The sequence below is a fragment of the Vigna umbellata genome, chromosome 5, assembly GCF_029865625.1.
Source record: "Vigna umbellata cultivar VRB3 chromosome 5, Vumbellata_1.0, whole genome shotgun sequence".
Classification (NCBI taxonomy): Eukaryota; Viridiplantae; Streptophyta; class Magnoliopsida; order Fabales; family Fabaceae; genus Vigna; species Vigna umbellata.
In genome coordinates this window covers 70,759,721-70,774,793 of record NC_142169.1, presented here as the reverse complement: position 1 = coordinate 70,774,793, position 15,073 = coordinate 70,759,721, and the positions used below count along the sequence as shown (strand labels likewise).

At 32.7% G+C, this 15,073-nt stretch overlaps 2 protein-coding genes across 2 annotated transcripts; one reads left to right on the top strand and one right to left on the bottom strand.

The window, feature by feature from the left end:
• Window positions 1–2,612: 2,612 nt before the first annotated feature.
• Window positions 2,613–6,665, top strand: LOC124822387 (ATP phosphoribosyltransferase 2, chloroplastic-like). Its single transcript, XM_047294384.2, has 11 exons — window positions 2,613–2,993; window positions 3,121–3,180; window positions 3,283–3,396; window positions 3,849–3,914; window positions 4,006–4,113; window positions 4,227–4,310; window positions 4,991–5,092; window positions 5,234–5,347; window positions 5,427–5,507; window positions 5,607–5,726; window positions 6,097–6,665. Exons 1-11 carry the CDS (start codon window positions 2,781–2,783, stop codon window positions 6,190–6,192), a joined length of 1,158 nt encoding a protein of 385 aa, XP_047150340.1. The 5' UTR covers window positions 2,613–2,780; the 3' UTR covers window positions 6,193–6,665.
• Window positions 6,666–9,926: 3,261 nt separating this feature from the next.
• Window positions 9,927–13,766, bottom strand: FRS11 (FAR1-related sequence 11). The gene is made up of 4 exons (XM_047317389.2): window positions 13,609–13,766; window positions 11,785–12,847; window positions 10,917–11,360; window positions 9,927–10,780 (listed from the first exon to the last, which is right to left on the bottom strand). Exons 2-4 carry the CDS (start codon window positions 12,763–12,765, stop codon window positions 10,178–10,180), a joined length of 2,028 nt encoding a protein of 675 aa, XP_047173345.1. The 5' UTR covers window positions 12,766–12,847; window positions 13,609–13,766; the 3' UTR covers window positions 9,927–10,177.
• Window positions 13,767–15,073: the final 1,307 nt, after the last annotated feature.

Genomic DNA, 15,073 nt, shown 5'->3' with positions numbered 1-15,073 from the left:
TATCTATCACCATTAATATGTATATATTTATTATTATTATTATTATTATTTATTATTATTATTCTTTTTATTATTATGGTTGCAATGTCATCTTTAGAACAACCAAATCAATACCATTCATTTCCGCACCAAAAATCATATACTTTTTTTTCATTTTTCTGTTTAAATTTAAAAACGATAAGAACAATATAGATAAATAATTATTTTTCTCCATAGTTTTTGCTGATAAAAACAACTTTAAACTGTAAAAAATATAATTTTTTTTGCCGACTTTGCTTATTTTAGGATCCAAAATTATCGATCAAATCCATGCTGATTTTTTTCTTAGGTTTAATTCAGTAACGTCGATGACAAAATGAAGTAGACTTTTGACTTAAATGAGTAAGCTAAAGGCTAAAACGACAACGTAACAAGTTCTTGGTGCACCTGTATTTTTCTCACGTCCTACTTACATTCTTATAGCTTTTTTATAATTTTTTATCAATAATTACGTCATATCACCTTCATTTTATTTTAAATAATAAATTGTCATTTTGTATATGTTATTTTTTCGATGATGAATATAGAAAAATTGACTGACACGTGACTATTGGTTTTATCTGTTGTATCCTTCACCAAACCTTTATTAAATATAATATTTTAATTTATTCTGGTTTAAGTATAATTATTTAAAAGTTTATGAGTTTTATGTATACGCTAATTTTTATTGGATAAAATAAATTTAACTTTAAATACTAAAAAGAAGAAAAATTCAATAATAAAAATATTTATATTATTATTTAATATGAAAATGATAAATATAATTTTTTATTGATAAACTTTTTAAGATTTTCATTACAATTGTTTTTATATTTTATTATCAAAAAATATGTATTAAATGGTTATTCAATAACATGAAAACTAATATAAACCGTACTAGTTAATTTTCATTCTCCAGTGCTAAAATTTACATTGTGTATTTTATTTCAATAGTAATATGTAAAAGGATTTCCATGCTTAGTCTACATAAATAACTTTTCCATCTTATTTCTAACCATACTTTTAAATTATAGCATAAAACTTACCATAACGTGGAGGAAAAAAAACATTTGCATTTATATGTTCTATTTCTTTTTCATAATTACAAATTCTAAATCCTAAACTAACAGTAAAAAGGAAATTCAAAAAGTTAAAAACACACACACAACTGCAAAGAAAAATTGTAAGAAAAAAAAAACCTTAATTTAAACAATGTTGTGTGGAACTACTATAATCTAACTTAAACAAGTTTCTATTATTTATAGAATTTTTATATGATTATACGCTGATATAAAACATAGGGTTAAATATATTTTTGGTCCCTTAATTTTCAGCGAAAATTAGAATTAGTCTCTCTTCAAAACTTTGGCCTAATTTAGTCCCAAACTTTTGAAATGTGTGAATTTAGTTCTTTTAACTAAATTTTGTTAGGTTTATTTGATGTTTCAAGTAGTTTCATGATAGCATTTGAGTTATTTACACCATTTGACACATTTTTACTTCAATGTTCACTAAAAATACGTTTAAAACATCAAATAACGTAAAAAAGTTTCAATTGTTTACGGAAATGTCGGTTTATATTTTTTTAATCTTTATCTTATCCAAATGTAAAACATATAACGGTGAAAACCTAATTTTACACTATATTTAAAATCTATAAAAATATATTAGACATTTCAGATTTGTTTTACACAAATTATTTTCTTAATTTCCTCTTTTTACAAACTACCAGCGTCCAAATGTGTAGGTATACTTTATATATCACAATAAATATGACATATAAAGTCACACGATAATAATAATAATAATACATAATACATTTTATTTTGAATATTTAAAATTACTATAAGTATTTTAATTTTATTTACTAAGATAAAATAACATAATAGAAGATGTGAACAGCCAAACACTTGTTCACTGTTATAAAGGCAATAAAATGTTTATATGTGTATATCAATTAATCTTATGCTATTTAAATTAACTTATTAGTATTACAAAGTTATTATTCATATTTTTACTTGAATATCTATTCACAACATTATACCATGACATAATTTGATTAAAAGAAAAGAGTTACAATAATTGATGTTTTTTAATAGGACATGATGTGAATTATAAATGATAATAGGCTGGATTAGGTACGAATAATATTTACTTATTACTCGTATCGTATAAGTATAATGAATGAATTTGTATGAAAAAAATAAATATTTATATCTATCTCTTTAATTTATATATTAACCGATGAATAAGTTCTATGGAGAAACTTAAACATTTATATTGTAATTTTGATATTTATATTTATAAGTAACAATAATATAAATTTTTATTTCTATTCTTTTAAATACCTTTAATTATTGGAGAGTGTTTTCTCAAATATTATTAGTAAAAAAATACATCTTTAAATAAAACCTTAACAATAACTTAAAACTAACAAAAATAAAAATATAATTTGATTTTCTCAATGAATACGGATATCTGAAATTATTAACTAATATTAAATTATCTATTAAATATGAATATCAATCAACAACAAATTTAATGAGTGAAAAAGAAAAAAATAATAACAGTAATGGAGTGTGAGTGAAAGTTTTGTTGTCTGATTTGAAGTAAAGGCCCAAGAAGAGTACGTGGAGAAGAATATCCACACATTCTCACGGTGGCCATTATTGTTCAGGAACAGTAGAGAGCGTAGCAGCCAAATCTGAGTTCGTGTTGTGAGCGGCGCCACTTCTGTTCATCTCGCACTACAAATACTCATAATGTTCACAACCATGAATCTTCCTCTGCACGCTTCGCTTCCGCTCAGCTCCCGGAGTTGGTGCTGCTACGCCTCGCTTTCGGTGCCTCAGCCTCAGGCCGAGCCCCAACTCCTCAACGGAAACCCTCCCGCCCGACCCCTCGACAGGAAAGAGATCCGTCTCGGTTTGCCCAGCAAAGGTCGTATGTCCGCCGACACCCTCGAACTTCTCAAGGTAAAATTCGTTATTGCTTTTTCATCGCAAAATCGATTCGATTAGGCTCTGTGATGATTATCGTGTTTGGTGCACTTTTATGTTTTTCTACTAACTCTCACTACGATTTTGTATTTCCTATGTGAAGAATTGTCAATTGTCAGTGAAGCAGGTCAATCCCAGACAGTATGTTGCTGAAATTCCTCAGGTGTGTTGTGTGTTCTCCTTTTTTGTGTTCCTTTTATGTGAAAAGTTCTGTTGTTTCCAGCTTCATAACGTAATGTTACCCCATTGATTTTCTGCTCTGCAGCTGTCCAACCTGGAAGTTTGGTTTCAGAGGCCTAAAGACATTGTGAGAAAATTGTTATCCGGAGATCTTGACCTTGGTATTGTGGGACTCGATACCGTCAGTGAACATGGCCAGGTGAGCATTTGTATTTACGTTATTTCTCGTTGCTCTCGATCACATTTTTTAATTGCTATTTTACTGGTTTACTGCTTGAAATTACGAACATACAAAATCTGGCTGGTAAGGACGGAAATAAGAATTGAAGAAAGTGGTCAATATAGTTGATTAAAATGAATCTATCATATTTATATATATATTTTTCCAAAATAACTCTTGTCATTAATTCCCTCTCTTTCTCTCTTAATTGTTTGTCTTTGGGATTTATAAAAGAAAAGATAAATTTATAATTCGAGTATTGTAAGTAAGGCCAGATGGAGTACCATTTTTTTAATAATTGAATGTGGCCTATTTAACTTGTGTATCTCACAACTTTCCGGCTTGAAAGAAATTGCTTTGCGTAAGTTTAGCTGTAATTGCAGATTAATGCCCCACGCATTCGAGTTTATCCTATAATTTTCTTTTGTCAGTGTAATGAAGATCTTATCATTGTCCATGAGGCTCTGGAGTACGGTGATTGTCGTCTATCCCTTGCGGTTGGTTTAAAATATGTTGTAAAACTTCTAGATTCTGGTCTTGTCATTGTTATGCACAATAAGTTATCTGGAACATCCTCTGTTTTTTCAGATTCCCCAATATGGAATATTTGAAAATGTAAATTCAGTGGAGGAGCTTGCCAAAATGCCTCAATGGACTGAAGATAAGCCTCTGAGAGTTGCTACTGGATTCAGCTATGTTAGTGTTTAAATTTCAATTTTTTGTTTCCTAGTATTATCTCTGTGTTTGAGTTTATACTGTTATATTTTAAAAAGAGAAAAATTGATCTCAATTTTGGATTTACTGTTCAGCTGGGGCCAAAATTTATGAAAGAGAGTGGACTTAAGCATGTGACATTTTCAACTGCTGATGGGGCACTGGAGGCAGCTCCTGCGGTGAGAGATACTGTTTGTTTACTAGAATTCGTTCATTTAAATTTTCTAATTATCAAGCACGTGATCTTTTGTGTTATGACAATACTCCCAGCATGTTGGGGTTGTGGATGATGTTACCTGCTATACATGTTTATAGATATGATAATATATCTTTGTCCTCTTACTTAATATACTAGTCTAGGAGTTGAAAACGATGATGTTTAAATGCCATATAAAGGATGAAAGACTGTTAAACTGCAGAAACATAGTAGCTGGCTAAGTTTTGCAATATATTTATAGAGATGTCACAAGAAAATAAAGAAGGTTTTAAAAATTCTGCAGTGCTTTGTTGAATTGTGAAATTTAATCAAATTACCAATGTGCCTTCCCTCTGTGTGTACGTATGCTGTTTTATCTTATGAGGTGTGGTCTGGAATGTGATCTGTGGTTAACTACTGGGCTAAAGGTCTGTTGGCAACATCTAATACGGTAATTTTTCAGTCAAAATTTTGACCATTTCATGGTGCAGACGAGAAAATCTTTTGTACAAATAATATAAAATCGCTACCCAAATTATCCCTCTGATTTTGCATCTAAAATGAAGTATCTATTACTACATGTTCAATTTAGTGATGGTACTGCCATACATGCGGTATTTGTTATTTATAATCTTAGTAATGTTTTGTTTTTTCTCTATTTAGATGGGGATAGCTGATGCTATCTTGGACCTTGTAAGTAGTGGGACCACACTGAGGGAAAACAACTTGAAGGAAATCAAAGGTGGAGTTGTTTTGGAGAGCCAGGTTAGTAACTGTTGACTTTTCTGATGTTGACTATGACGATTTGTTGGTTGTACATTAAAAAACAAGCTAGGCATGGGAAATCTGCTTCTGTATTCTCTCCATTGTCAGGCTGTCTTACTCTGACAATTGAATGCTCTTCAGGCTGTTCTTATTGCAAGCAGGAAATCAATGATCCAACGTAAAGGAGTACTTGAAACAACACATGAGATGCTCGAGCGATTGGAAGCACATCTGAGGGCGATTGGGCAGTTCACGGTGCATAGTTTATGATTCTCAATATCTCTACCATCGTCGTCTTTATTTTAATTCCACTTTCTAATGCTTGACTTGACAGGTTACTGCAAACATGAGGGGAAGCAGTGCAGAGGAAGTGGCTGAGAGAATACTCAGTCAACCATCATTAGCTGGTTTGCAGGTGTGATATGAAATGAAGTTTTCGGGCTTTCTAATTATGACATTTTTTGTTACAACTGTTTCCCAATTGTAAAAAACGCACTTGATTGTCTGTCTGCAGGGTCCCACTGTAAGTCCTGTTTTCTGCAAGCGTGACGGGAAGGTAACTTCGGACTATTATGCCATTGTCATATGCGTGCCTAAGAAGGCATTGTACAAGTCTATACAACAACTGAGAGCGGTGAGTTTTTGAGCTAATGAAATTCTTGGAATTATTATCATTTATCAAAGAGAAAAGATATTTTGCCACCACTATTTATGAAACTGGTGTGGAGATATTTGTTAGCTTGTGGGGTAAAACATACGAGTAAAATTTGGAGATGAGGGTAGAATGGGCGTTGGTGATTTGAATGATTGATTCCCCTTATCACTGGCTAGCCACCAACTGCAAGTTTCACCAGAAAATTCTTGAAAATTTTTTAAAGCTTCCGCTTATCATGTGGCATTATATTTGAGCAAAATACAATGGTCGCTGCTTTACTCGCATATCAAAAACTATTTCCTTGTTCATCTTTGATTCTCATGATTTCCTGTTGACTACAATGCATCAGATTGGAGGCAGTGGAGTTCTTATATCACCCTTGACCTATATTTTCGATGAAGAAACTCCAAGATGGCGTCAGCTCCTATCTAAACTTGGGCTGTAGCCATTTATGATCAATTCATGGAGACATTAGTGGATGTTTCGTTTTTCCAATTCTGCCAAAGCAGAAGATTAAATCTATGGTGAAGGCTGCAAAAGACGAGTAGTATACCGGAATGGAGGACTTAGATAACTTAAAATCAGTTTTAGCTTGTTATTTATAGCGGAAACCTACTGCCACATTGCTCTATAGATTAAAAATTTTGTAGCAAGCCTGCATCGTCTATCTTTCTTTCGTTCTCTTCATAACATTGGTAATGGCTAGAATAGTGACTCTGTCTTCTTGTTGGTGGTGGGGGATATGTTTTAAGTTTAACTGCTCTGGGATTTTGCTTCAGTGTTGTAATTTTAATGCTTTAAGTGGTTTTTATTTGTGACCTTAATCGCTGGCCAACTATGGAACGAGGTTATGATATTAGAAGCTGGCGCCACCGCCCAGTGAAGAATTATGTCTTAATGAATGATTTTTTTAGCTGCTTTGCTGTTTGTGCTTGGTAGTCTCCTCCCTTCATCTTCCTAAAGTGACGCCTTCTCTCTTCCCTTTTTTTCTTCCTCCCCCGATTCTCTTTTTACCCTTTTTCTGCCTTTATCGCTTCCTTTTCCCTCTTTTTCTTCCTCCTCTTTTCCTCCACCACTTTCTCTCCTTCTCCATCTTATTTCAGCTTTTACTCTTTATACTCAAAAGTACATTTTATATTTTGCGCAATGTAGACTATATTTTTTATTTTTGTATTTTGGTAACTATTATTTGAAATACAAATGTTTTATATTTTAAATTGTACATTTAAAAAATGGTTCGAGAATATGTATTTCGGAACTTAAGATGAAAGTGGGAGAATTGAAATTTTTAAGTGAAAGGAAGAAATTACGGAATTGCACGAAGAAAAAAATGAGTTAGAACCTGAGACTAATTTGGTTTATCACGGGTTTGAGTCGGATTGGATTTGAAAAAAAGTGAAATTTTTTATATAGATCAATTTTTAACCCGGTTCACCCAGATTGAATCCATGGTGAGCTGCATTGGCTCACCAACTCACCTAGTTTAATTTAATTATTTATTATTTTAGATTTTAATATTATTAATTAACATTTTTTTTATTGTATAGTGAATGGAAATAAATAAAAAGACTTTAAGTGACACAAACTATCAATATTATAAACTTATTTATTTTTTGGGTTTGTTTTTGGATTATATTTGAGTTGTATGTTAATTTTTTTATTTTGAGTTGTCTTTGTTTTTTTTTAATTTAAAGAAAAACTTGTAATTAAGTGAGTCAATAAGTCAACCTCTGGTGAGCTGAGTCAAATTCAAATTTTTTCGACTCGCTAATAAATGAACTAGATTGGGTTGACTTATTAAGTGACCAATCCGTGGTAAACCAGGTCAGGTTGGGCAAGATGACCCGTTTTAACAGCACTATCCAGAAGTAAACATACTCTTTTGATAGGAGCTCACGTTCTTTCTCAATATATGTTATAGAAGTCATGGAGATAAATGTCTTTGCTGACTGAAATCTTGAGGTCCAAGCTTGTATTGTTTCAATTTTGGTTGTTGGTTAAGAAACATTCTTAGTGAAGTTTTGTCGCACCACGAACTAGTCAGTTAGGTTCATAATAAAATTTTATTGCATCATCAACAAGTTGGTCAAAGAATATTCCTCGCAAACTCTTATTATGTCTCTAATAAAGTTATGGAACTTTCTTAGGGAACTCATGTCCCCTCTTAAACAGATCGATCATAGAACATTTTAAGAGGATTCCTACCATACTTTCAACCAAAAAGTTTATCACACTGGCCCGTCGATTTAGTGTCAGGACAATCAAGAAAGTTTTGAAAAGAATCATTGTGATCTCACAAGCAATCAGCTTATCTGTAACATAAACGATTATAGTGTAAAAAGTTTAGGAAGCGTCTTGACTAATCATCGAGAAAGCATTCAACTGTAGATCTATCTTAATGAAAAAAGCATCCAACTAATCGATCCACACCATTTAGTCTTCGCGAAGGCGTTCTACTTGTATATTAGTTTTCACTCGATTTTACCAAGCGATCAAGAATTATTCTACAAATCTTTACCATTTGATTTTAACGAAATCAAGGAATTCTATAATTCCCAAGAGCTAGATAACCCTACCCGAACAAATTCAATAAACTTAGTACTTAGTCTAGAAATTCGTCATAGCATAATCACACATTTGTTATTAAGACGCATTAATCAAACAAAGTAGCAACTAAGACTGCAAGAAGAAAGAACAATAAATACAAGTAATTGTCGATTTGTGCCATTAAAACTTTTCTTTCAATTTTGAAAAATAAAATTCACGCGTAATTTATTTTTCAAAACTTCATATAATTATATTAAATAGGACAATATAATAAAAAACTTCATGTGTTTAAAGCATTGCATGCTAACTTTCTATAAATTGACTATTACTATGAGGAACAACTTGCTTTCTCTCTTCAGAACACTGATTCTTTGTTTGTTTATATGTTTGCAGCATCACCACCTCTTTTATTCGGTCTTCTTCTTTTCTCCCTTTCTTTCTCCAACCAACTTTCTTTTCTCCTATTCCTTCCTTTCCAATTGTTCCTTCTTTTCCTTTTTCTTCCCTTTTCTTCTTTCAACGATCGTTCATTTTTTCACCTACTAAACTAATCATACGTATCACTCATACCCTTTTCTGCTTTCGCTACCTCCCACAACTCACTTCAACGTTCAACAATGAAGTCTTTCGATTCTGTCACTGTAAGCTTCCTCCCTCTCCGTCTCACTTTCTTCACTAATTTTCGGCTGTCTGAGGTTTTTTTTCTCTCACCCACTTCCTTCATCAAACATGTTTCCCACTTTCTTCATCCGTCAACTTATAACCATCTTTTCCTCGACAAGTTATTTCAACTCCTTTATTCTCTCACTTTCTGTTGCTACTTTCTTTTTCTGCTATTGGTTTCATATTTTACACCCACTCTATTTTCAATACTGTGTTTTTGATGTTCACTTCAAAATTTTGTTGCATCCCTTGCATAACTCTATGATTTCTCTGCTCAGTTGGCCGAACACAGGATGGATAATCTGATTACACCTTTTCAATTATAGTTACAATACCCGTCAAATTAGGAATTTTGCTGGAATTTTATTGTATTGTTGCCACTCCAATTTTTTTTTTCTTCCTTATAAGAAGAAACTAGAGCCACCTTAGTTAGCTTTCTCCATGAACAATGCTTCAAAACTGTTACTTTTGGTAGAGTGGTGGGAAGAATATAATCCTGCATGATATTTACTCATTTGAGCACTGGCAAGATGTATCTTCTGGCTAGTATTTGCTGCTCGCAATTGATTTGACAAGATTAAGATTCACAAAACTTGGACTGTTTAACAAGGTCAAGTGGTTGCGAAATCCAACATAAATTTGATCGCATCTGTTACATCTCTTATAGCTTTGATGAATGGTTCCCAATTCAATTTAGGCTGGAGAAATGGAAACAACTGGGCCCACTCACTATTTGATGGAATCCTGATAAAATTTCGCCCACTCACTATTTGATGGGATCCTGATAAAATTATAACAATAGAGAACTTGTGGGAAGAGCATGCAAATTGTAGCACTCAACTTTTAGGCTCTGGCAGTTTGTACCTCTAGTTGAATTTTAGTTACTCCTGTTTTTACTTTCTGCAACTGAAAATCAGTTTTGCTTACCTGAAAATATTCTGGGTATTATGTATGCAGAGATTAGCACGATGGGGACTAATTCATACAATACCAGATTCAAAATCAAATGCTTGCAAGGTTTGTTATTTTGGGGGGAGAAATTCTTTTTTATATATAACTTGTAAGCTTACTTCTTTGGAACCATCTCCAATTCTCTTCATTTTTTCATTTTCGTAGAGACAATGCTAGCCTTTTAGATGAAGGAATTATTGCCAGAACATCTAACTTGGAAATGCGGCCCTTATGGGACTCTGGTAAAGATCATGTATGTGTGAGGTGTGCTAATTCTGGGACTCTCGACCACCTTGCAAAGAAATTGGTTGCTCTCTTAAGCGAGACAGAAGGATAGAAACATGTTCTGTTGCAATATCTAACCGTTCCTTAGATTTAGCAGATTCTGTCATCAGAGATGAAACCATGTTTTGTAGTAACTTAACTCTCTCGGCATGATCGTTTGGCGCACTTTGAAGAAGCTTAGAAGAGGGCATGCTTATGCGACGCCATCGAATAGGAAGATATCCATCTGGAATCTGAAAGCAATTTCCTGTTGAAAGAACTCTAAGAGAATGCCGACAAAGAATACCAGTGAACTCGAACTGATGGCAGCTACAACTTATAATTCCTTCTTGAGGGGCCCAATAAACTTTCCGACCTCCCTCAGCTTTGGTGTGGTGCCTCACAAGAAAACCATCTTCAATTGGAAACGATGCATAATGTGCAGCCAGTACAAGTTGTTCTTGGAGCTTTGAAAAGGCAAAAGGAGTGAGGATTGTGGCAGCGTGTGATTCCATAGGGGCCCCTGTTTTGAGGCAAACATTTTGGAGATTCTGCTGCATGGTTTGTTGTTCTCCAGTTTGATCTTTAAAATCCACAGCAACAGCTACCTGATTATGCCAAAAAAAAAACAAGTTAACAGATATAGATCTTTCACTATAAAACATTGGATAAAACCAAATCTGCAAATACACTTTGAAAACTAAAAACAACATCCAAATCAATAGAGACATAAAGATATAATACCTGTTCAACAAAGTGTGCAAGGCGAGTTTGTGCACTCAGAAATCGTTGAATGAAAGCATTGATTGACTTTGACTGACCAGTTGAAGTCATTCCAGCAAGAAAATGGCTTCTCAAAAATGGCAACGCCCAAAGAGAGCGTGAACTATATAAATTAACCATGTGCCGATTGGAGTGCAGCCCAAAAGAACAAACCATTTCCCTCCAACCTAGATCAAAATCCTCAACTGACTCAAGATTATAAAGTCTATAAAATTCAGCCTTCCACTCATTGTACCGTTCCCCTAGAACAGCATTAAACCAAGATGGAAACTTTGCTACTATCATCCATATGCAGAAAGCGTGTTTTGTTGTAGGCATTTCTGTGGATAGTGCTTCTTTGAGACATATATTTTGGTCGGTTAATATAGTTTGTGGAGCCTTTCCATTCATGAACCCTAAGAAAGCCTTCCAAGAAGGTGATTTATAGAAAAAAAAAAAGAAAAACAAAAGAAACAAGCAATGTAAATTAAAAAGATGCGTAACTTCTCGTAAATTTAGATTCCACAAGTAAAAAGTGAAAGAAATAAATTTTCAACAGCATTCTTGTCCATTGTATAAGGACTATTATAAGGACACATCTACCAAAGCATAGGCAACTCAACAAGAAAGATTTTGCAGTGGAAGTAATTTAATTGCCATCCACTCATTACCACATGAACATTAGTATGTCCTAGAAACTACCATGTTGTTTATGACTTCAATATAAAATTTGTTGCCCTTCCATTTCGCCTGTTTTCACTAATTAGGGCAGTATGTAAAATATTGAAGAGCCCACGACACAATTTGAATAAAAAATAAAAAATTAATGATGTTAACTTCATCACAGTACCTTTAGTGCCCAGGAAAACGATCTCACAGTTTCATCCCGTAAAAGTGTGCAGCCAAAAAAGCAAGGCATTCCATAATTATTTATTCCAACCCATATCCCTAGCGGCATGTCAAAAGCAGTCAGCCGGTGTGTTGTATCAAACACCACTGCATCACCGAAGATATCGTACCATTGGATTGATGAAGCATAAGACCAAGCAATATTCTCCAAACGATTGTTTGCATCAAGTGTGTAGTCAAATTTAAAATTAGGGTCTTTCTCCTTAATATTTCTGCACATTCTTAATAAATCTAAGCTTTCTTCTTCTGGATCTAATTTCCTAAATGACTGGAGTAAATTCCTTACGTCTTTTTCAGTAAAAGGCAAATATCCAGGTTCCACACACTTCTCAAGCTCCATAAGCCTCATCATTTGATGAACAGAAATTCCTGTTTTGGCAAACATTAGTATTCGATTTTTGTCAACATCCGAGATAGTTCTGTATGCAGGGAGAAATCGAACTTGGTTTGGTTCTAAAAGTTCATGATTATGGTGGTTAGCAAAACCAGTCACACGCCATTCTGGAGCTCCAAATTCTGTTGTTTTGCTAATACGCATATAAGCCTGACACCCACAGCGAGAAGACTTTCTATTTCTTTGAGGTTTGCTTTCAGTTGATGTTTTGACAGGAGTGTTGCCAGCACGGTGACAAACAAAGTAGCGCCTAGTAAGTCCTTTTCCAACACCATCTTTTCCTTCTGTACGGTGACGTCTAATTGAGAAGCCACTCCTTTTGGCAAATTCACTATAGAATTCATAAGCAGCATCATGAGTGGCAAACCTTTGGCCAATGTATGGAATAGCATCATGTGTTGTTTCCAAGGAGAGCCTCGTTTCATCGGGTGACTCCTCAGTGCTGCTTGCATCATCCAAAGATAGTGAGCGTTGGTCCGAGGGATCATCATAAACTACCAACATAGATCCAGCATCTTCAGACATCATATATTTTTCCAGTGACGATATTAAGATATCGCATAGCAGGTACCCAATCTTTTAGGGAGGAAACAAAAGTGAAAATAATCCACTGCCATGATCAGAAATATAAAAATTTAGTCAACAAATCAGAAAAACAGCAAGGAACAAACTCATTTTTATATGGCCTCAAATAACAGAAAACAATCACTTGCATGCGAACATATATGTTAAAATGACATTAGTGAGTACTTTTTGGAATACAGATTACAAGAAATTCCACTGATAGTTTTCAATCTATTTCTCAAACAATTAACACGAGTTAATTAGATACGTCGTGTTTCATCTTTATAAATTACAATTCGTTTTATTAGATGCTAGAGTTGTATATATCTACACATCTGTTTTGGACAACCAAAAGATGTCAAAGCATAAAGGAATCAGAAAGTGAAAAAAACAGTATATGGCGTGTGATCTAAAGAGGAGTAATGCGGAGAAGAAAGCTAAATTGGAAAGCATGCAAAACTTAAAATTACAGAATTGATGAAAGAAGTAAGGTTTCATAAATAAATAAAGAAATCGAATATATTATATAGAAATGCAATAAAATAATTAGTGGTACCACCGATGTCACCACCAATCTATCTATCTAACTATATTGATTTCTTGAACGTATCGAAATTAAAGAAAGGACAGAGGAAGGAGCAGTTGAAAACGGGGAGGGCGATGCAGCAGATCACGGAAGCACAGAAAGGTAAATGACGGAAGCGGGAAAATGGGAAAAACAATTGTAATCGAAAAAAAAAAGGAAGGAATAGATGAAACTGAGAAGAGAGAAGAGAGAATACAGAAAACATCGGAAAACCTTCGAACCTGATTCAGCGGCGGCGATCAAATTGGGCACGGTCGAGTGGAGTTAGGGTTTCAGTCCAAACCTACGATTTTCTTTCCCCCTTTCTTATCTTCTTTTACAATTATATACGCTTTGTTAAACCACACCGCTTTTTTCAAACATGACCTTAAAAAACAGAACATTGTATTAATCAATCAAATGATATTTACAATTTAAAACTAATGTTACAAAAACGAAAATGGATCTTTGTCTGTGCCTTTCAGGATTGGAATAAGAGGTAGAAAATCAAAAAGCCATTTGATAATTTTTAAGTACAACTTAAGAAACCTTTTATTAATAAAACTTTTTAAGCAAATGGTATTTATATTAGATTATTATTTTTTAAATTTTAAAATAGGTATGACTTATTTTAAAAAGTATTTAAAAATAAAATTTTAACCTTCCAATTCAGCAAAAATTTATAACTTAAACATTTTTCTCATTCCATTTTCTATCTTTTATATTTCAAATTTGACCTTATCCACTTTTCTACCTTCTATATCATTGCCCTTCTAATATGACAGAAAAATATAGTATAAGATATGGGCTAAATTAGTATTTTCTTCTAAACCTTTCTGTGGGTAAGACAAAAATATAGTTTTTATAATAACTTCTTTTCGTATAACATATATGTTTTTCCTTTTCAAAATCAAGATACTTTATTGGTTTCGTATTAGATATATGGTACATTTCGTTAAATTTCGATTCAATGCAATTATTCTAACTTTGTTAAAATATTTCCTTGTATCGTTTTCAATTGTATAATGTGGTACTCGATTATAAAATAACAACGGGTTTATCATATTATAGGTTGCAAATATGATAATAGCAGATAAATGTGATTTTTGAGTTTTTTAAATAAATTTTTTTGAAAGATTTTATGAAAATATTTTTGAATTATGATATTTTAACAACTCTTCTTAATAATTTTTTACAATAGATTATGTGTCATTATTTGATTGGTTCGTATATTTGAATGTTATAAAAAAATTATTAAGAAACAGTTGTTAAAAAAATATTTTCCTACATTTTCACTTAATTAATCCACATTTTTATTGATTTTAATGGATTAAAAAAAATCAGTAGATTGTAAAGTTCATAATCTTAACGTTTGCATCTACCGTTTTTTGTGAAAAAGTTTCATGAGAGTTCTACAATTCAATATCATGATGCTCATGTATAGTCTTTTTGTTGTAAACTTTTTGTAATATTTGAAAATATAATAGATTGATCTAATAAAAGATTAGTAGGCAATTACATATAACTCTGGTATAAATATGAACCAATATAATTTATGAAAATTTTCTCGCATTAAAATTGAATTGAAGTATAATTATAAGCGAATGAAAATTTAAACAGTTCTATACTTAAGTTTATTCTCTTGTAAAAGTTAATTTTTACTTGAAGAAAGAGTGCACTCGTTTAGAAAATCTATCAAAATATATA